The sequence below is a fragment of the Corvus hawaiiensis genome, chromosome 19 (genome assembly GCF_020740725.1).
Source record: "Corvus hawaiiensis isolate bCorHaw1 chromosome 19, bCorHaw1.pri.cur, whole genome shotgun sequence".
NCBI lineage: Eukaryota > Metazoa > Chordata > Aves > Passeriformes > Corvidae > Corvus > Corvus hawaiiensis.
The window spans coordinates 8,981,291-9,002,650 of record NC_063231.1 but is presented as its reverse complement, the minus strand read 5'-3'; the positions used below and the strand labels follow the sequence as shown (position 1 = coordinate 9,002,650).

General features: G+C 53.5%; 1 protein-coding gene across 4 annotated transcripts in view; it reads left to right on the top strand.

Moving 5' to 3' along the window:
- The window catches only part of SEPTIN9 (septin 9), a 134,846-nt gene that overhangs the window by 49,978 nt on the left and 63,508 nt on the right, over positions 1 to 21,360 (top strand). Inside the window, exon 1 of one of the 4 annotated variants that reach the window (XM_048323546.1) lies at positions 15,569 to 15,688. The exons of the other annotated variants lie outside the window; for them this stretch is intronic. Coding sequence (XP_048179503.1) covers positions 15,634 to 15,688 — 55 coding nt within the window. The 5' untranslated portion in view covers positions 15,569 to 15,633. Of the gene's footprint in view, positions 1 to 15,568; positions 15,689 to 21,360 lie in introns of those variants that run through there. 4 annotated transcript variants of the gene reach the window in all.

Here is a 21,360-nt window from a genome sequence, read left to right as displayed (position 1 = left end):
ATAACTCATGGGGAATCCTGTTCTGTGTCGGACACGCTGTCCACAGGCACCTTGGCTGTGCTCAGGACGTTCTGCTCACAGGTTTCCCCATGAAGTAACAAGCTGTAGCTGTTGACACACAAGTGCATCTGAAGTGTCAGCTTTTCCCCTCAAACTCCATTGCTGCTGACATCAAATCTGGTGTGAACCCAAGGATAACTTGAGGGGGCAGAGGTTGCCTGAACTTTAGCAGAAGTTCATGTTGTGTTTTGAGTTGAAGTTCAGGTTGCTGCTTCTCCCTGCATCCCTTCAGGGGCTGATGCACAATCTTCTTGCAGCTGGGAAGGACCAGCAGAAGCAGGGCTGTTCCCTCACTGCCTCTGGCCATCTGGGAGAAGCTGTTTAAGTTAATTGAACTGTCTCTCATGCTTCCTTCTCTGCTTAAATATTAATAGGAATTGCATTGAACTGTGGAGGTCAGCAGTGTCTGGGGATGTGTGAAGTGTGGTAATCTGTGTGAGGATGGCGAAGATGAGGCAAGAGGTGCGGAGGCATCACTTCCATCCAAAACCCAGGTACCTCTGCTGTTCCCACCTCTGCCTGTCCGAGGTCCTCAGCTCCCAGTGACTGTCAGATGTTTCCCTGCAGCTCCTTTAGATGCTGACTCCCAGGTTCCCGACTTGTTCTTCGTTGCCTTTTGGATGCTTTTAGTACTTTTCTCATTGTTAGGAAAGTTAATTAACATCAGGAGCTGCCAATATTTGTAGAGCTGCTTTCCAAGGCAGACTGCTGCTGTCGAATGAGATTGTCTTTTTTTTTTTAAAGCAGATATGTCAGATCCATCATCAAAACAACCTATCAAAAACATTCCCTTCATAGCCCTCTCACTGCTATTGCATGGACTTAAGCAATAAAGCCAGCCTGGTTTTCAGTCTTGTTACTGGCTTGGAAAAGAAACTGGCTTTAAAAGAAATGAAGAGAAACCAACAAAAACGAACAAATCTGGTGTTTTCCAGCAGAGATGCAGAACTGGCTCTGTGGGGAGCTCAGGAAGCGCTGGAAGTGTCCACTTGGATTTAATACTGTGCTCATCAGCTGCATCTGCTGTGAACAAGAACATCTTGCATTGCAAGGACTTTGCTGTTTTCCATTAAATAGGAAGCTGCCCTTTTATTATTGTGAGTTAAGGGCAGAGATTCTGGGCTGACGTGGCTGCCAGAGCTCCACCAGCTCCTGCAGCTGACCGCATATTCCCGGGCAATCTTGCTGCGCTTGGCGTTTTCCGAGGGTTACATAAACATCCTTCTTTCATACACAAGACTGGGACAGGCAATCTGCAAACTGCTGACAGTCCCTTGCAAGAGGCTGAGCTGCCCCAGAAGCTTTGGCAGCTCCGTGAGGTTGGGAAGGGATGGGAGCCACATCGGGAAGGGATGGGAGCCACGTCAGGCAGAGCAAGGCCATCGGGATCCCGCTGTGGGGTGTGTGAGGTGGCTTCGGGCCATGCCAGTGCCCACTGCTGCTGAAGGTGTTGGGAGCTGACCCCCACACAGCAAAAGGCTAGCAGGGTCATCCTCAGGAGTTTGGATTTGCTTGTGTGGCTCCATCTGAGTCTCTCACCTCCCTGTGCCTTCCCGGTGCCCTCTTGCAGATGTCACTTTTCCATCAGTTTGGGATGCTGCACTCCCGCTCTGCCACAATCAGGTTTTTCTCCTGAGGAAGGCGTAGGAGTGGAGGTTTATCTCTGAACTGGCAGGCAAAGGAGGATACCACACCTCTGGGAGCTTCTGGGGCTGGGTGGAGCGGGAAAGTGGAGCAGCAGGATGTGGGCTTCAAGGAGCTGCAGTTCATGGGCTTGCCCTGAAGCCAGGGCACTCTGAGATTTCCAGGTCCCTTGGGGAAGGAGGGGAGCAATAAATCTGGATCATATGTGACAGGGCCTGGCCCTCTGGGTGATTTCTGACGCTCTGTGCTCTTCTGAAAACACATGCAGCAACAGGCTGTAATCCACAGGGGTTTCCTTGGCTCTCGAGCTGAGACAGCTCTCACTGTGAGTGGTCTTGGCTGCAAGGAGCTCCCAGATCTGGCTATGAGGGTCAGAGGCAAAGCAAGCAAAGGCACAGTTAACAAATAGTGGGGCCCTTTCAGTGCCAGGCTGGGAGATTTTGTTGTCCTCAAAACTGAGTTCTGGGTAGCTTGATGGCTGTTCCTGTGGGATCTTCCAGTGCTGCTCCAGGAGAGCTGCACTGCTCCCTCAGGAGAAGCACCGAAGGGAAACGCAGGCCAAGGACATCCTGTAAATGCTGAAAATCTGCTGGGGCTGGAAATTCATCCTTGTGTGACTGGTATGGGCTGGGGGAGCCGTTGTGGTAGAGGAAAGATACAGGCATCGAGTCTGTCTTTGGATGTGGTTGAAAGAGAGTTATCATCATGTAGAAGATCAGGAGTGGTGATAAGATGCAAAGAGGTCCTTGTCTTTGGGGTGGGAAACTTTTCTGGAAGCTCCAGACAGTGTGGAACACCTAGAACTGTGTCTGGCTTGGGATGTTTCTCCCTGGAAGATGCCCAGTTCATCCCCAGCAACCATCCTTCTGTTGCATGATGTGAGCTCCAGTCAGCCCTTCCCAGGCAAAGCCAGAGGCTGTGCTGCAGTGTAGAAAGGCTGTGGTTGATTCCTTATAAGATGAGGGGTTTATTTTACTTTATTCCTTTGTCAGAGGCTGTGCCTATTTCCTTCTAAGGTGAGGGGTTTATTTTGCTTTATTCCTTTGACAGCCTTCCTTGAGTTTTGCCAGCTCTTCTCTCTATCAGCCTGCAAGACCTAGAAGGAAACCACTGTCTTCAAAATGCTTTTTTGATGCCTAATTCAGGAAAAGGAAGAGAATTGTTTGAGGGTGCCCCTCTGCCTCTGAGTAACAGGCATTGCTGGGGGTGTGTGAGGGGCACTGCCTGGTTCCCAGGATGGGGACAGGATGTCTTCACATTCTCAGGTCTGCAAATACTCCACACATCTGGCATGAGAGAGCTGGGCTGGACTGTTCGCCTTCTTTAGCAACTGGAAACAATCCAGCCTGCCAGTTCCTGCAAAGCTCATCCTGTGGTTTAGTGGATAATACTGATCCTTGTTCAACTCCCACACTTTAGTGCCTTGTGAGAGGGTAGGGAAGGCTTTGCAGAGCTTGTGCTGTGCTGGGACCCCAGTTCATCGCTGTGGAAGGCAGCATGAATATTCATTATGCCTGGAGTGCTTGCTCCGTAGTTTTAATAAAATGTTTATGGTGACACAGGAATGACTCTGGGATGGTGGCAGGTGTGAGGGATGTGGGGTGGCAGCCGGAGCTGAGGGGGAAGGGCTGTTTCTTTGAGCTCAAAATGTCTTCACGAGTGCATTTCCAGGAGTTTGACTTGTGCTGCCCTTGTCTCCTGAGTGCCAGGATGAGAGTTTCGTGTCCTTGTCCCCTGCAGCTGGGAGATGACTGCAGGCAGTGCACGGCTGGCCGAGCTCAGGGACCGGGAGCTGCACAAACCTGCGTTTTCTCAAGCAATCAGCAAAGCTGCCGAGCGACACAAATCAGAGTGACGGACACGTCAAGGCAGATCTGCCAGGGATAGGCACGCAGGCTTTGTTCTGGGACTGCACCAACGTGACCAAAGGTGAATCCAAGTGTCCCAAGTCCTCAGCAGGCCGAGGACGCTCTGATCCTGCTGCTGGTGTGGCTCGTGAGGCTGTTTCCTGTCCACAGAGCTGGGACAGCCCCTCTCTGAAGGAGGGTCTCTGTGAGCAAGAGGTGACATTGTGTTTTGGTGCTAGGTTGTCCCCCAGCCTCCCTGCCCTGCGAGAGGCTGTACAGGTCTCTCAGCAATATTATCTAGCTGAAGACCAGCCTGTTTGTTGCAGAAAGTTGGACTAGATGGCCTTTAGAGGTCCCTTCCAACCTCAACCATTCCATGATTCCATGACACGGCACAGAAATGGACCTTCTTATTAAGAGTTTATTTGAGATGAGCCCCATCAAAGCTGCTCACACAGGAGCTCTTCCCCACCTCTGACCTGAGGATGCTGAGGCTGCTGCACACCACAGGCCTCCATCTGTGTGCTAAACCCTGAGGAAGGTGTTCAGTGAGGACAGGGTGGGTGTTTCACCACAGAGCAGGACAGCAGAGACCAGAGAAGAGGTTGTGAGCGAGCCCTGCAGCTCTGCCTGCGCTCCTGCCTCGCCCACATCCATGGATATGCAGAAGACAGATGAGGTGAGCAGGTTCTGGTGTGACTGTGGCTGGCAGCAGACGCAGATCATGGATTAAACATGTGCATGGCAAGAAAGGGGCTTTCTTGAGGCACACAGAGGGGCCTGCTGTTGCTGTGCAGCCCCGCTCCTCCCAGCCCCACGCTAACAGCATTATCAATGTGTTTATACGAAGCTTGGCTGCAAAATGCCTCATCGGCCTCAAGTTTTTTCAAGCGAGTCTGTAGCTTTGCTAAATACTCCTTTTATTGTGCTGCCAGAGGCTCTCCCAGAGGCCAGTAAAGGAGGTGGCCTGTTTGGCCACAGTGATATCTGGGCCGGAGATTGAATTCCCGCATGTCTTAAATCTGTCTCCAGACTGGCAAGCGACCAAGTGGGCATCTCTTTCTCCAGCTAATTGGCTGTTTATGTGCAAATTGGCCTCTGGCTGCTTCCACGAGGCCTGGCTCACCAGAGCTGCACGAGAGCATCTCTCTTACAGCCCTCACTGAGTGCCTGGGCTGTGCAGGGGATGGTGACGACGGGGACAGCCCAGCCCTGCTCCTGCCTCCTGGGTCACCATCGCTGGCTCTGAGCGAGCGCCCGGAGCTGCTCTGGGCTGTTAGCACTTCTCTGCAGTGCAGGGATTGCTGTCTGGCCTCCAGCTGGCAGGAGATGCTTTCCCAAGCTACAGGCAAGCGCTGTGGAGAAGTTTTGTCTGGAAAGCACCTCCCGAAGTGGAGCAGAGCAGAGGAGAGGTCCTTGGTTGGGGTGTGCACACCTGTGGCTGGAGCTGGTGGGACACAGCGTCCCTGCAGTGGTCAAGGTCCTTCTTGCAGGAGGGTGTTGCTGATATGCCAAGGCACATGTTTCTGCAGGAGAGAGCTCCCCAGGGCCCCCAGCAGTGGAAGGAGGCAGCAGAGCAGTTTTATTTGACTCTCAGGAATGGCATCTGGTTGTTGAACCAACCAAACTGGGGGTTCTGTGGTGCAGGGTGGTTTTTTTTTCTGGAGGTGTGGGGAGAAGGAAGGTATTCAAGGACAGAGCCCAGGTCTGGCAGTTTATTCCTTTGTGTCAATGTAAACCTGACTGTGTTGGTCTGTCTGTGATTACTGTCTGTGAATAACAACATCCCCTGAGTTTATAGACACTGCCAGTCCCTGCTGAACGAGAGAGGCTGATGCTTAATGCATCCAGCTCTTTCCTCCTGTCATTCCTTTATAAGGAAAAACATTTCAGATTTAGTTTCCACCTTATTTTAACTTCTCGTAAAAGAGGGCAGTTTAATTCTTTTGGTGGAATATCAAGTCCAATACTCCCTGGCCTGGTGTGGTTATTATGGGCACTTGTCAGCACGGTAATTGGAGAGCAGGCGTGGGTGATGGGGTGGCAAGCGGTGCCTGCAGTCTGGAGATGGCAGAAGAGATAACACATGACCTCCCTGTGGCATGGCTTGGTGCGATGGCACTGACCACAGCTCCTTGGAAAGGGGAATTTGCCCTGTTCCCCTTCCCCTGCTGGGCTTGGCCACAGTGCTTTATGGGCACCAAAAAAATGGGCAGAGAGAGAGCCCAGCCCTGGCTGTCACTGCAAAGGGGCAGGGCCAGCTCTGCTCCTTCAGGGCGTTTGAACCTTTCTGTGCTCATGGAGAAACACGGGTGCCAGAGCTAATTGCCCAGCAGCCTGCAGCAGGATGCTCTGTGCCACTGCCCCAGGAAGGGCCGTGTCCCACGGCTGGTGGCAGCGCAGGTGCTGAGCTTTGCCCTGTTCCAGACCCCCAAACTCAGCCCATCCCCACGGTTTTACTGCTTGTTGGGGGATTGCCAGTGGGGAGTTTCTCTCCCCTTGCCTTGCTTGCTGGAAATCTCCCCCTCTCCCTCCTGGCTTGGTGCCCTCTCTCCGTGGCTGGTGCTCTGCCTCCAGTGTGCTCACGGGCCTCTTTCCCATTTAGGGAAAAGCTGGATGGCCCCTGCTTTTGGCCTGCTTGCAGCACGTCTCCAAGTTGATTTTTTTCTATTTTTTCAACCCTCTTTTGTCTCTGGAGGCTGAAACCCCCAGCGTCACCCAGCCACATGTGCCAGTTGTGGCTCTTGGAAAGCTGCACTGGGGCAGGTTGGAGGGGAACGCCCAAGTGTTGTCGTGCTCAGGGTGAGCCTGGGGGTGGTGGTGACAGCATCAGTTCTGTCCTGCAGCAACGATTTAATCTCAGCAGGAACAGGTGCCCTGCAGCAGGGAACCCACAGGCAGGGGCTGGGGCAGGCAGCAGGGCTGAGCAGGGCAAAGGGAGAGGAAGCTGAAGGAAATTCCCCTCAAAATGTTGACTCATTGCTTTTTTTTTTTTTTTTTTTTTTTTTTTTGTAACTCCAGATTTTTAAATCAGCTGTGAAACTTCTGCATCTGTAGAAGATGCTGAGCTGGCAGTGCTGGGTATCTGCAGGATGGATTGGGGAACAAAAGCGGGTGTGGAGTGGGAGACCTGGTTAGAGGGGGCTCTGCCATCCCCCTTGCCATGCTTTTCCAGCAGGAGAGACAACCAGAGTCTGAGCTGTCTCCTGTATCTGGGGTAGATCCCTCGAACCCACAGCTGGGGGTTGTTGCTTTAGTGGTGCCCAGCATAGCTGAGCTCCGTCAGCCACTGGATCCTGCTGGATTATACTGGGATCTGCTTAGTGGGGGAGTTACCTTGGATGTGTCTTTTGTGCGAGTCTGAGAGGGCTGTAATAGACTTTTTGGGAGGATGGTTTGATGAGATGTAAAAGCCAAGGCAGACCCTGCCCTTGCTGAGGGCAGCTGGTCCCCCAGGCTGGTCCCTCTCTTTCCCATTTGACTCCTGGAGCCCAGCAGTTTAACAGCACCGATCCTGCCTGATTTCATGTGTTGGACCTGCTGAGCTCTCCCCAGCAGCAGATGAGCTGAGGGTGTTTCCCCCAGCCATGAGCATCGCAGGGCATCCAAATTCCTGTCTGCATGGAGAGAGGAGCACGCAGCCCATGGACCTTGACAGCAGTTCCACTTGTGCACCTTTGCCGTCCCTGCGTGGTGGAGCTGGGGCAAAAGGAAGCTGCCAGTGGTGCTCGGTGCTGTGGGGATGCTGCTGATCACACCTCAGCATCCCCACTGGTGCTTTCGCTGCCATCTGCCAAAACCTTTAAAAGGAAAGGAAAATTTGTGTTCATTCTTCCTCTCCTTCCTTTCCCCCTGCCCTTGTGTCCTCCTCCTGCTGTGCAGTGAGCTCCCACACCGTGTCCACGCTGCCCAGAGGAAGCTGAGTGGGCGTGGGGCTGTGGCTCCATCTGGGAATTGTTCTTATCAAACTGGTTTATGTCAAAAAGGAATAATAATAATAAAATCTTTGCTGGTAAGCAGGGAGATCAGGAGGTACAGCTACTCCTGAGGCCTGACCTGCAGCTTGTGGTGCTTCCTGAGCCTTTACAGGGAGTTTTAGGGTCTTTGTGCTGCAGCAGATTTTGCTGCGTGCCTGAAATATCTCGGAGGAGCGGGGAGAAACAACCAGGGGCTGGCGCAGGGAGCACGAGCTGCTGGAAATGGCTCTCTGAGAAGCAGGGGAGAAGCATAAGAAAAGCAAGTTTCCTGCCATGGAGCTGGTATATTTATGACTGGAAAGTTTTGGGTTGAAAAGGTCGCGAGCAGGCGGCTGAGGGAGCAGCGGAGGCAGGGGCTGCAAGAGGTGATTTCCCAGCTCTGCAGTGGGCTTGGGAGGGTCCCATGGAGGGCTGGTGGCCACGTGTGATGGGAGAGGGATGGGGAGCACTGGAGGGGTGAAGGACAGTGCCCAGGGCAGCTGGGATGTGTGGGGGAGGCAGGATGGCGTGGGATTTGTACCCGTGGGGCTGCGGAGGGGCTGGGCTGGGCTGGCCTCCTCCCCTTGCTGTGTGGGGATGGAGTTTCCAGCCCTGCCTTGGACACCACGTGAACATGAGACATGCACATCTGGAAGTGGAGTGCATGTAGCACTGCCAGTTTATTTATTCCTGCAAATTCTCCCTAATTAGGGGCTGCTGGGAAGTTGACAGTGCTGGAAATGGCCTCTTTCCAGAGGGTTCAGTGTTCTGACTGACCCTCACCTTCTCTTCCTCCCCCTGCAGCCACCATGAGGGTGCAAGGAGTGAAAAGGTGCTCCCTACCTCAAGGCCCAGGCACTGCAATTCCTTCTGGAGTCAGCCACGCAGGAAGGTTTTCCAAAGGAAACGTGCAGGGCCCTGTGTGTGTGTTAAACTCATTAAGGATGAGCAAGGTTTCTGAAGCCTCTTGTTTCTATTTAAACATCTGTGCTGTCACGAGACACTGAGTTCTGTGCCTGTTTGGCCTTAATGTTAAAAAGCAGTAATTAATAATTAACTTTCCAAAAATAATTAAAGCAATTAAGTCAGTTTTCTGCCTGGATCCCAAACTGCACCTCCCAGGTTCTTAGAAAAGTCTGACGTGGAACTGAGAAGAGCAAGAGCTTGAGTGTGAGTTTGTTTTAACTGCCTGAGGTTCAGGCAGATGCAGTTCCTGATCCTCTTTCCATTTCCTTCCTCTGCAAGTGTCCCCTGCTGTTTAACCAGCACCAGGGAGTTGTGCTTCCCTTCCCTCCCCTTTCCCCTCCCCAGGCACGTGGGCTGCCAGCCCGCTCCACCAGTGGCATGGGGACACCACAGCCTTCCCGGGAGTCCAGGGTGGCTGGGATGATGTGCCTGGCCCAGGCTCGGGGCAGCATTTCCCTTCCCAGGCTCTCAGCACGCACAGTAGCTGGAATCACTGTCTCGTCATGAAATGCTTCAAGCTGGGCCACGGCACTGGTGTGAGGTGATGGGACTGCAGCCAGCTCAACCTGTGCAGGCAGATCTTCGGGTCAGTGGGCTCAGAGTCCATGGGAGAGTGTTGGAGGAGGCAGAGCTGTGCCCCCCAGCCCAGCCATGTGCCCCTGGAGCCCAGCACAGAGGGTGCTGACCCACAGCATCCCTCCTGCAGGCAAGCTGTGCTCTCAGGTCCCTGGCTTGACTCCCACCTTAGCACTGGGGTAGCACAGGGTGACCCCATCGATCCCCAGGGAGGTGGTGGGGACCATCAAGGATGAGCACAGTGGGACCAGGACAGACTCGGCTCTATTTCAAGGTTAGCAGGGTGAGAGGCTGGGTGTTGGTCCTCCCCTTGCCCTGCTCAGTGTCACCACACGTGATGCATCCCTTGTCCTGTCCAAGAACAGGCTGGTACTTCCTCTGTGTGCTGATTTCATGGGGTTAAAACCGACATGGAGGCAAGCCTTGATCTTCATAGCTGTGTCCCTACTGGGGGTGGGGAGAAGGGACTGTGGCTGTCCGTGCTTCTTCCTCCACCCTCGCAGCTCCCTGGGGAATCTCAGCTCCAGGCTGTCCCAGAACACCAAGTTTGCTGCATGCCCTGTTTGTGCAGTGAATATCTGAGAAGCTGTAGGTTCAGGGACCTTCTCCTTCCTCATGTCATATTTAATTTCCTACAAGCAGAAACCTCTTTGGCCCTTTGCTCCCTTGATTTCGCATCAGTCTCTTTATACCTCCCATCACTAGCTGGTAAAATCTTCTCAGTTCCACTCTTATCGATCCTTTTACACCATAACCATATTTGGGGTTGGATTGGGGTTTTTTTGTTCCCTTGGCAACGGTGATCTTTGCCCACAGCAGCTCTTCCCTGCGGTGCATCTGCGGGTGATGCTTCTGGCAGCCCCATCCCCTCTCCACCTTCCTGTGGGGTGTGAGAGGTGCTGGGTAGCCAGGATGGCTCATGATAGAGCACTGGTGATTTCTGCTTTGCTGCTAAAAGTCTATCATTTAATACATTTTAAGAGACATTCGCTTTAACTCTGTGACTTTACCTCCGTTGGTGGCTTGTGGTCATGCTGGGACCTACTGGGGCAGTGAGGTCCTTTGTGCTGAGGTTCTTTTCATGAGCAAAGTCTTCATTAAAAGTCCTTTAAGTGCTGCCCATCTGTCATTCTTCCAGATTTTGTCCTTTTTCTGTTATCCAGTCTTCAAAGATACCTGACCCTTTCTGTGCAGGTCCCCAGGTACGTGGCACTAAGGGATGAGGTCTGGCAGCCTTTTCTTTAAAAATAAAAATAAAAATAAAAAAATCAGTTCATTGTCCAGAAATCTCAAATTAGCAAACCTATTTTGAATTATTTTAGCTTTTCCCATGCTCTTGGTTTCATTGTGGAGGAAGGGAAGTGTGACTAGTACTGAAGTGCGTCCGTCCTCCCTGTGTTTCCTACCCTTCGGAAGCAGGAAGATCCTGGAATCTTGGGAAAGAGCCTCTTTTCGTGGCAATTCCTGCGTAATCAGGGCTGGATTCGTGCCGTCATCTCCATGAAACCATGGGTGGAGGTGATGGGAGCCGTGTCTGATTTTCCTTCCAGAGTCCCCTCGTCCCCAGGCAGTGACAGCAGCACTTCCCAAGGAGCTGGGGGCTCCCAGCACTGCTCCCTGCCACTGCCAGCTCTGCTCTCGTGACTTGCCAGCTCCCTGATTCTGAGTGACAGCTGTCCCGTGCCTCAGTTTCCCTACCTGTCATATGGAGATGACTGCAGCTCTTCCAGGTGGGTTTGGAAGCAGAGATGGTTTTTAGGGCAGAAGCAGCGCAGGAACTCAGCAGCTGCAGGGAGCAGAGGAGTGGAGAGGAAGGTAATGGCGACAGCCTTTATGCTGGGCTTGGAGAGAAGAGCTGTGACTCACCATTCCCTCACCTTTAAAATCTGCCTCGTCTGGGTTATGATAAATCTGTCTCTCCCTGTGATGCTGTGTTGGTGCTGCCAAGGGGATGGTGCAGCAGAGCTGCCTGAAGTGATGCCCTGAGCACACTGGGGTTGGCATCTCACGGTGCAAGGGCCTCCACCCATGCACTGCACCTTCCCGTAAAGGCTGGCAAGGAGGTTTCACCTGTGATCACCAGCAAGAGAAGGTATTTGGCTCTCAGTAGGAGCATTAAGTGGTTAATAATAATGACATTTAGCTCCTCCTCCATGTAATTTTGGTGGGTAAGTCTCGAGGCATTTTATAGAAGAGGCCAGAATCAATGAAGAGTTTTGTTTCCTAATTAAAATGTGAGGAGGAAGGGGAAGATCCTCTGAATGAATTACCCACTTTTGTGCAGGAGATAATTTAAGGCTCAGGTAACCAAAATGACTCATGGCCCCGTCTAACCCAGCCTGATGCTCATGACTGCAGCAGATTGCAAGACTGATAAGAGCTGTCGGGTTCAGAAAAACCTTTACTTGTGGGAGGAAGAAAATCTGCCTGAAAAACTGCATTCTTAGCAGCGTGCAAGGAAACTGCACGGTGCTGTTTGAGATGGGTTTGGATAGGAAAGTCCCTTTTCTGCTTTAGCCTGTTAAGGGATCTTTCAAGGCTGATATGTGCCATCTCCTTGTTTGGGTTTGGTTGGTTTTTTTTTTTTTTTTTTTTGTCTCTTATGATTTTTCTTCTCCTCAAAGTGACTTTCTAAGTCTGGTTTCTTTGTGATCCCCCATACCCATGCCAGGCCAGAGGCTGTGCCCAGCACTGGCTGCTTCTGGAGGACTTTGAGCTGAGATTTGGAGAAGCTCTCAAGGCACATCCCTGCTGCAGGGCAGGAGAGGCCAGGGATGAAGCACTCAGAGAAAAAGGGTTAAAGTTTCTTGCATCTGCCAGCTCTCGTGGCACCAATCCAATTTTAGCTTCGTACGTATAGCTGAGCGATCAGCAGATTTTACAGACTGCCTTTCTGGGGGCAGGAAATCACTTCTAGGCCAATAAAACAACTTTGCAGGAAGTTCCTTGCTCATCTGAAGAGCAGAATAATGGTGAAGGAGAAAGGGCTGGACAGTGAGTGGTTGCCTGGTGTAGTAAGGAAACAAGAAATATTTCTACTGTAATGTAACGCAGCAAGGAAAATATTTACCTAAAATTCTCCTGCAGCCAGAGCTTTGGAGAACAGGGATTCTATCTTGGACAGCAGCTGCTGTGTAGAGTATCCCAAAGGTCTTATCAAACCAGGAGCTTGAGGTGAGGCCACTGGTACGGTAAAAACAGTGAGTGAGACCCTTGGTTGTGTGAGCAAGGGGAGCAGCAAGTGACAGAAGAGATGTGATCTGCCCTCTTTCTTTTGAAAAGTGAGTTCCATCTCTTTTAAGATAAAAATTAAAATGCAATTACAAACCCCTGTGACATGTCGGGAGCCAGGAGCAGGAAAGCCAGATAAGTGACTGAAGAAAATACCTGCCACAAGGACAGAAGGAACAGAACCTGATTACTTTATCAAAGGGAGTGTAGGTGATGTGATCAGTGTGGGAGATCCGTCACCAGGAGAAGTCTCGTGGTCCTCAATCTCCTCGATCCACCTGGAAAGGGCAGAGCAGGGACTGTGCCAAAACTGCGTTTGGCTGAGCAGTACAACACACACTGGTGCTGTGCTGACAGGGAACCCCAAAAGCCAATTCCAGGGGATGAGGCAGGTTCTCCATCCCTCTGGGATGGGGGCTCAGCTTCCCAGGGTTGCCTGCTTTTCTAGAAGAAGGATTTAGCTAAATGTAAACTTTTGGGTTGAGGATGCAGGTAGAAAAACAGATGAAATGGGGCTTGGTTATGTGCAGCTTGGGCAAGGGGATGATTTTTCTGGTGTGATGCTCTTGTAAAGCTGTACCTCTGACATGGCTCAAAGAGATAAATGGGCAAGAAAGTCTCCAAGAGAGAGAAGGATGGGCTTATCTCCCTGGTGGAAACTTGCTCTTCTTCTACTAGCAGGCGCTTGGGGTCTGTGCTGTGGGGTGAGCTGTTTACATACCTTGCTGCTTTAAATATTTACTGTTAGAGCTCTGGATATTCTTGTTATTCTTTAGTTGCTGTAATTTTCCATCTTTCTCTCCCCTTCCCAGTGCCTTAGGTGCACATGGGTGCAATATGACCCAGCTGGTTTTAATGAAAAGGAACTCCTGCTTATAGCCCGGATATTTTATTTCACACTTTCTTGGGGCTCTCCTCTCGGCTGCTTGATTTGCTAAGCTTTTATTAGATCCAGGATGATAACATTGCCTTTGCTTGGGAAATGCAGAGTGACCCAGGGAGCTGGGACTGACCCAAACTGCCTCAGCCTCTTCTGCTGAAATGCTCTGAGCTTCATCACCAGCTCCGTGAGACGTCATTGTGATGCTCCCCACCACAGTCCATCAAGCAATGTTTTGGGGTTTTTTTCTAGTGTTTTACTTCTTCTTGCCTCCTGTTGACCTCAAAAGCAGGGCCCCCATCACAGCATCACACCAATCCCTGTGTGACCTAGTTCAGAGAGTGCCACCAAACTCCAAGCAGGGGCTCTCACACCGAATCTTATGGGATTTGTAAGGTGGGAGACTCTGAACATCAAAAAATGCCCTTGGTCCTTCCTCAGATTGCCCATATTGCTCTTTTTAACTCTTCTTTACAATAATGATTTTTAGTTAGTCTTGCTTAGTTCATTTTTTTCCCTCTTTAAACCCATTCTACCACTCTGTGATGAGATTGTAGTCAGGATGTTTAACAGACTTTGTAATACAAAGGCTGACCCAGGTTCTGTTCTTCCAGTGCGCGAGTCAACCATAGTTTTTAACAAAGTGGATTTTTTTTCCTCTCAGTAACAAAGTTAATTATTGACAGTTACATTTTTACCTGCTGGAAATAGATTGCGGATGTGACCTGCACGTGAGCGCTGGGGAAGAGAAAAATAAAGACACTTTCTTTCCAAAATCAATGCCGGTGAGGCGGGTCAGCCCTCTGCGATGCTGCGCCGGGTGGCAGCTGCTGTGGGGACAGCAGGGACCTGGCACCCAGGTGCTGAGCTCAGTGTCACGGGAGCCACAGGTCCATGGTCACCCCTGTTCTCCTCCAAGCCACCGGGAACAGCTGATGGTGTTCAGACAGGATGACACCAAGGAGCTTTACTGGCAGTGTATCACGTGGGGAGGCATTTCTGGCTCCAGTTGTGATGCAGAGAGATGCAGAGCTGTTCCTCCCTGCGCTGCTCTGGTACGGTGGTTTCTGACACCACGAGGAGAGCAAGAAATGACAGAGCTGAGCGCTGCTGTCTGCCAGAGGGAAGGAAACCCACTGTACCTACCTTAAAATACCACACTTCCGTTGTAAAGGTGTGTTCTCGACATTATTTAAACAGTTCTCATGTTTTCAAGTAACGCCTTTCCTTGGACAGTATGGAAAACCTGGAGCTTGTTGAGTCTGGGAAATCGGTGCTGTTGGTTTCGTTTTCTGGTTCATGTGCACTCTGGAGGAGTCTGTGGTGTTTGCAGACTTCAAACGCGTGAAATTAAAAGGGTGACATCAGTGGTGAAACTCGTACTTTCTGCAGTAACAGGCAGTAACTGTATTGCTCTTTTGCATAATTTTCCTTTATGGTTCACCCAAAGTGGGCTAAAAGCCCAACCCATTCATTTTTCCTTTCCTGTTGATGCGCCTGGACACATTTCAGTGGGTATCATCACTTTAAAATGATTCTATTAAAACACAGGGCGGGGAGGATGAAAAGAGGGTCAAGAGGGCAGGATCTGAATCAACACCGGAAGGGAGAAGCATCAGATAGCGAGATGCTCAACCTGAGAGTGTGTGAGAGGCGGGGAAGAGGCAGCAGTGTCGCGGAAGGGGCTGGTGTCGGTGCCCGGGGCTGGTGTCGGTGCCCCGGGCTGGTGTCGGTGCCCAAAGCTGGCGTTTGCCTCGCTGGCTCGGGCTGGAGCGGAGTGAGCTGCGGCAGCATTGAGTGCTCAGCGCGGGGCTCAACATCGGGGCAAGTTTTGCAGCCCCTTCTGCTGCTGCAGTGCTGGTTTTCCAGAGCAGGCTGCTCGGATTTGGCAGTGGTGGGTTAGCACAGTTGGTTCTAGCGCTGGTTTGATTTTGAATTATAAAACGGAGCGTGGCCAAGTTGTCCCTTTCCAAACAAGGGTAAACCGAGCAGCGAAAGGTTCATCAATGCTGGAGAACATCGGGGGAGTGACCCACCCGTGCGGGCTGGTCCCACCCCTCGTGGGGCAGCGCTGGGTCGTTACCCCAGGCTGTTCCCCCCGACCGGGGCTCCGCGCTGAGGGGCACGGCGGGGTCGGGGCGCTCAGCCCCGCGGGGCCGAGGGATGCGGGACGCGCTCGCTGCCGGCAGTGCCCGGGGGCTGTGAGGGTGCCCCTCGCACCCCTCGGGGCGGGGCGGGGGTCCCGGCCACCGCCCCGCAGAGGGGCCGGCGCGGCGGAGGGGGCGGCGTGACGGGCGTGGGGAGCAGCCAGTGCGCGGCGAGGGGCCGTGCCGGGCCGGGCTGCGCTGGGCCGGGCCGGGGGCATGGCTCGCTGCCCGGCGGGGCGGGGGGCGGCCGCAGCCGCTCGCCCTCCGCCATTCGCGCGGCCGCAGCGCGCACCGCGGAGCCGGGGGGCAGCGCCCCGCGCCCCGCCATGGCCGACCCGGCCGTCAGCGCCCACCTGGAGGGCATCATCTCCGACTTCGAAGGTGGGTGGCCCCGCCGGTGGAGCGCGCCGGGGAGCGCGGGGGTTGGAAGGGGCACCCACGGCAGGAGCAGCCGCTTTTGGGGCTCAGCCGAGAGGAGCTGCAGCCGCGGAGGAGCGGGGAGAGCTCGGCTCGGCTTCTCCCGGGCTCGGCTGCCGCAGTCTCCCCACGCCGCTGGCGCCCCGGTGGTACCCGAGGGGGTCCTGGCCGAGGCCGGGGGTGGCACCCCGCGGGTAGGGAGGGCTGGAAGGAGCGGGATGCCCCAAGGCGGCATCCCCAGGGCTGTCGGTGCCTTTTGTCCGGAACGGCTGCGCCCGGTGGTATCTGCCAAAGCAGGGTCTTACGGGATGTTTCTCCTTTCCTGCCCTTCCCGAGTTAATTTATGTGGTTTTTTCAGCTGAAAACACCCGCCTGACCAGACTGAAAGTCAGAAAAAAAGCAAGCGCGAGCCCTTCTGTTGATTCCCAGCTTTGGGGCGCAAACACAGCCCTGGAGTAGCTGGGATGTGGGTAACGATCCCGAGTTTCACGTATCTCCGTAGCGGGAGCTGCCTGCCCTAGAGAGCTCTGCAGTTGTCCCGTGGCAGAGCTCCAGCGGCCCGCAGCGTTGACTCGCTCGCTGATGGAGGCTCTCCATGCAGCCCCCTTGGCGTGCGGACCGGGGCGGCTTCTCCCCTGGTCCCTGCCTCTTCTTGCCTGCTACTCTTGCTTTTTCAGGCAAGAAAATGCGCTAGCTGGGAGCGTGCTGCTGCCAGATGGGTCTGGGAGTCAGAGACAGGCAGAAGAGGGCTGGGGGGGTTGTGCCTGAAGCAGGCGTTGAGAGATCGGCTCGAGGGAGCTCATCTTCCCGAGCAGAGTTTTGGAAGAGCAGCTCCATCCCTACGCACACGCACGTCCTGGCAGCGGCCCAAGCGGAGCTTTGTGCAGCGGTTTCTAGAAGGAAGGAAAAAAAAAAAAGAAAAAAAAAAACCCACAAGAAACAGCGGAGATGTGGGGGCCGCGGTGAAAGCTTATCCAGGGGCTGCGTGTGCACGGCTATAGGCTCAGCCTCCACCTCCTCCTGGAGAACCCAGCCTGGCCTTCGGGAAGCAGCGCTCCGCTGTTTTTCCTGCTGGGAAGCCGAGGAAGCTCAGAGCACAAGGGTTCCTCTTCCAGGTCAGGCAGGAAACGGGTGGCAAAGCTGGGGTCTCTGCAGTCCTTGTCGTAGGGTTTAGACACGGTCAGCTCCTCTATTTCCAGCCTGCGGGTTTGCTCCAGCTGCAGTTGGCCGTGGAGGGCATAGCAGGAGGCTGAGGGAAGTCACGTCCCTCAGGGAGATTGGAACTAACAAGTGTTGGGACGCAGAGGGTGACCCGATGCCACCACCCCTTTGGTGCTCGGGGTTCAAGGGCGCCTTTGTGACTGTCCTTGAGGGACGCGTGAGCTTCCCCACCGCAGGGCTGCGAGCGCTGATGTAATTACAGCTTCCCTCTCGCTGCCCCAATTGCATTTAAATCTCCGAAGAATGAGTAATTCCCTACTCGGATACCATAAAGGCTCTGCTGTGGGCCCCGGGGCTGCCTGCTTGGGCTGTGTGTGTTCCTCGGTGGCACCGAGCAGCTCCGCAGTGCCTTTATTTTCAGTCTATGGAGCACTTTATAGTTCCTGCCTGTGCAGAGGGAGAGGCTGGGGAAAGTTCCCTGCATCTGAAGCCAAAAGGTCTGGCCTTGCCCTTGGGCAGGGATCTGGGCTACTGTTTCACAATTTAATTAGCTCTCAGGGTTGCACAGCAGCTTCCCAAAAAGCAGGCAATTAATCTCTAGCCCGCAGGGCAGGAGATGCAGTGTTCCTGTCTGCTGGGTGGGTACCTCAACCCCACGCAGCCCCTGGCCAAGCAGGAAAGATCTGCCAAAAATACCATGGAGCAGAAACACCAGATCGTCCAGAGCCCTCTTTGTTCCGCCAGTCACACACTGCCTGCCCTCCCCAGTCACCCTGGCTGTTCCTGCCTGTTTTCCTCGCAGCATCCCTGCCTGGTTTCTTGTCCCTGCTGTGTTGCAGCAGGCAGGGAGCTGCAGCCTCAGTGAGCCTGGGGCGGGTGTGAGGGCCCTTTGGGATAGGGAAACAGTGCCAGGTACTTGATTGAAGTTTAGTTTCCAGATCAAAGCAACATGTGAGAAGGAAGCACAGCACAGCAGAGTGTGTTCTTCCTTGTGCCCGATGCTGTGGTGGGGATGCTCACAGTGCCCATCTTGCACTGACCAACAGCTCCTGCGGGGAGGGCACTAGAAAAGTCCAGGGACTTCTGCCCCAAAGAAACTGTGGATGTCCCACCCCTGGAAGCATTCAAGGTCAGGTTGGATAGGACTATGAGCAGCCTTGTTCAGTGGATGGTGTTCCCTGCCCATGGCAGGGGGGTTGGAAATAGATGATTTGTAAGGTCTCTTCCAACCAAAACCATTCTATGATTCTAATCCCCCTTATTTGACTGACAAAAGCTTCCTCCTCTCTAGTGGGGCAGAGCATCACTAGGGCTGTGGTTTGCCAGGATTTACAGAGCATAATAGCTCTGCCCCTGGGTTTATAGATTCTGGCAGGTTTTCAGGAGTGTGGCTGGTACAGCCGTGGTTGAAGCAGCACTTCCCAAGCTCACCTTTGCCTCAGAGGGGGCTGCGGGTCCCTCAGCTCCCCGGGGCTCAGGCACAGACTCTGAGCTGCAGAGAAGGGAAGCTGCAGTGCTAAATCAACCTGGTGAGATGTCTGTGCAGTGTGTTAACAACCCGTGTACCCCACACCTCCCTGATCCAGCCCAGGCCGGGTGATGTGGGAGCGTTGGTGTCCGCGGTGCTCCGCTGCAGAGGGGGTGGATGCTCCTGCTCACAGCTTTGGTTGGTTGTGATGCTGCACAAAGACAATCCCACAGCGTGGTACTCGTCTTCCTGCTAGAGGTGTAAAGCACTGTGCACTCAGGATCTGCTGCCTAGTAGGAAGACAGGAGAGATCTGCTAAGGTCCCTCATCCTGGTGGGATGTCCCAGGGTAACTGAGGCACGTTTTTGCTGGCAGTTGCTGCTGGTGAGTTGGCAGCAGTGATGCCAAACCCTCCTTGCCTTTGCCAATGCTGTCAGTCAACACCAGATTCATTTCCCTGTGATGTTGAAACACAAATTGTCGCAGTGGGTGCAAACTGTGCCTGGTGGAAATGCTGAGCAGGGCCCTAAGTGTGTGGAGAGGGGTTCTGTGTGGTGTCTGGGGGTACAGCCTGGTGGGGGCACAGGCTGGCAGCTTTGCTTTGGCAGAAGCCGTGAGACAGCATTTGTTCATGGTTCTTAATCCCTGGTTTTCCCATTGCTCAGAGCCCAGCTCCCTTGGGCAGCGTGTGCTGGCTGGTGGGTGAGCCTTGGCAGTGCCGTGGAGCTGGGTGGGGAGCGTCCAGCCCTGCCAGGACATGCCACTGCTGATCAGAAGGCTTCTCTGGCTATTTTATTCATTTACTCTTCCTTACTATTGCATGCTTTTCAGACACTACTTCTCTCACCACCCAGCGCAGGGTATTTTTAGTATTTCAACAGCAGACTTTGTCTCAACGAGACACAAACTTGTGCTAAGTTATGTCCCAGTTTTAAGTGCCACCAAAAAACCACCACCCAGCTCATTTTCAGGAGGGCACTGCATTATAAATAGGCTTTTCTACATGCACAAAACTCATGGACTCGTCCTTAAAATCTCCTTGAGCGAATGCCCGGGATGTCTGTGGGACACGTGGCCGTGGTGCATCCCCGGGCTGTGCAGGGCCAGCGTTCCTGCTGCCCCGGGGAGCAGCTGCAGCCGCGTGCTGCGGATGCTGGGACTCAGCCCCGGGCTAATATTAGCAGGAACGCGCCAGCGGGACGGTCACAGCGCTCTGTGGGTGATGCGCCTTGAATTGAGCAGAGTGGAAAGCCCTGGAGATGGGAGGTGCCTCGTGTTTATGTGAGTGTCTCACTCAGGTCCAAGATCAGTCCCGTAAGCCCGGCCCAAGGGTTTGCAGGATGAGCACTGGGCTGGGAGCTGAGCGTGTGACTAACGGTCCCTCGTGTGCCAGGGCTCAATGCCTGGAAAAGGAAACGCAAAAAAGATCTTTCCGATTTACATCTTGGATCATCCCAACCCTAGGAGTGAAGCAAAGCTCCTCAATTGTTGGATTTCCTGGGCTGTCCCCAAAAAGCGGCACTGCAGCTGGTCTCTTCCGGAGCTCTTCATCACCAGCTTGGTGTGGGCAAAGCTAGAGCCACTCATTGATGTAGCTGGTGCTCCAAGGCAGCAAAGTCACCTCTGATACCCTCAAAGCTGGGTTTACAGCCATTTCAGAGAGTTTTCTCTCTTATTATACATCTACATTTCTCAGTCCGAGACAAAAGGATGGGGTGGAGGGGAATTTTCTGCCAAGTCCTCATGTGGTGGGAGAGGAAGGAGCCAGAGGAAGGTGCCTGTGGGAAGGGAAGTTTTATGTCTTCCCCAGCAGAAGTTGTATCTTCCCCTGCAGAACTGGCCTTCGAGCCACAGAGTCAAAAAACTGCATCTGCCTGGTCGCAGCAGTGGGTACCTGCTGTTATGGGTTGGGGTTTTCCCTGTGTATATCTTACTCTTTGGGAATAAAAAGGTTGTGAGGGAGTGGGAAAGGGAAGAACAGGACACTGGTCTCCCTGTCCGTGTGAACTGGGCTCTGGGGATGGCCTCTGGCCTCGGTTAGGCTGTAGGATCATCCAGAGGTTGTTGTTTACAGCCATGCGATGCAAGGAGCTGTGTGTCCTTGGGGCCGGGCACCCGCTGCGGCACGGAGCAGCGTCCCTGGCTGTGTGACAGCAGGGAGGGCTCCCAGTGCTGGCACAGGTGAGCTCCTCTGTCCTCATGGGACCAGCCTTGGGCAAAGCGAGCACAGCACTGTGCTGGTCATAAAGAGACCTTTCAGAGGAGCTGGGGTGGGAAGGGACAGGGAGGGGATGAGGAGGAGCCAGGGCAGCTGCTCTGGTTTTGCAGGCGTAGTGCTGCTGCCTGGAGGTGAGTCAGGGGCCGGAGCACGTACACCATGCTGGCTCTTCCCAGGCTCTGGGATCTTGGTAGCACCTTTCCCTTAGTAAGGGACTCACCTAAAATGCTTCTCTCTTTGCTCATTGCCTCTTGGTGGTTCAGGGCAGTGGAGTGAGTAGGTAGCACTTCTGGAACACGCTGGGTCAGCTCTGATAGCTCTGAGTGACCATGGCTCTGTCTCTTGGCCAATACCCACCAGCAAACCTGGGGCTAAATTACCGCCAGTCATTAACCTGGCACCTCTGGGTGCCCCATGGCCTCACTGGGTGCTGGTTTAGTTTCTGGTTTGCTGCCCCTTCTCGCAGGGAGCTGCTCAGCCCTTTTTGCCAGGAGCCAGGACAGAGAGCAGCCGCAAAAGCCTGGACTGGGACATGTCATAAATCCAAAGACAATAATGGTGGCTTCAGAATCACTCCAAATATTTATGTTTCTGACTCTGATATTTAAGGCAGCATGTTTCTGCAGGGCTATCATGCAGGCTCTTTCCCAGCCTCTCTGTCCCCTCCTGCTGCAGTGAGCTCTGGCACCTCTTTGTTCTTTAGAGATGCAACGTGGAGACAAGAAGCCAAGTGACCCTAAATCCTGGTTAAGCTTATTTGAAGCCTGTAAAATGAGTCAGTGGGTCTGA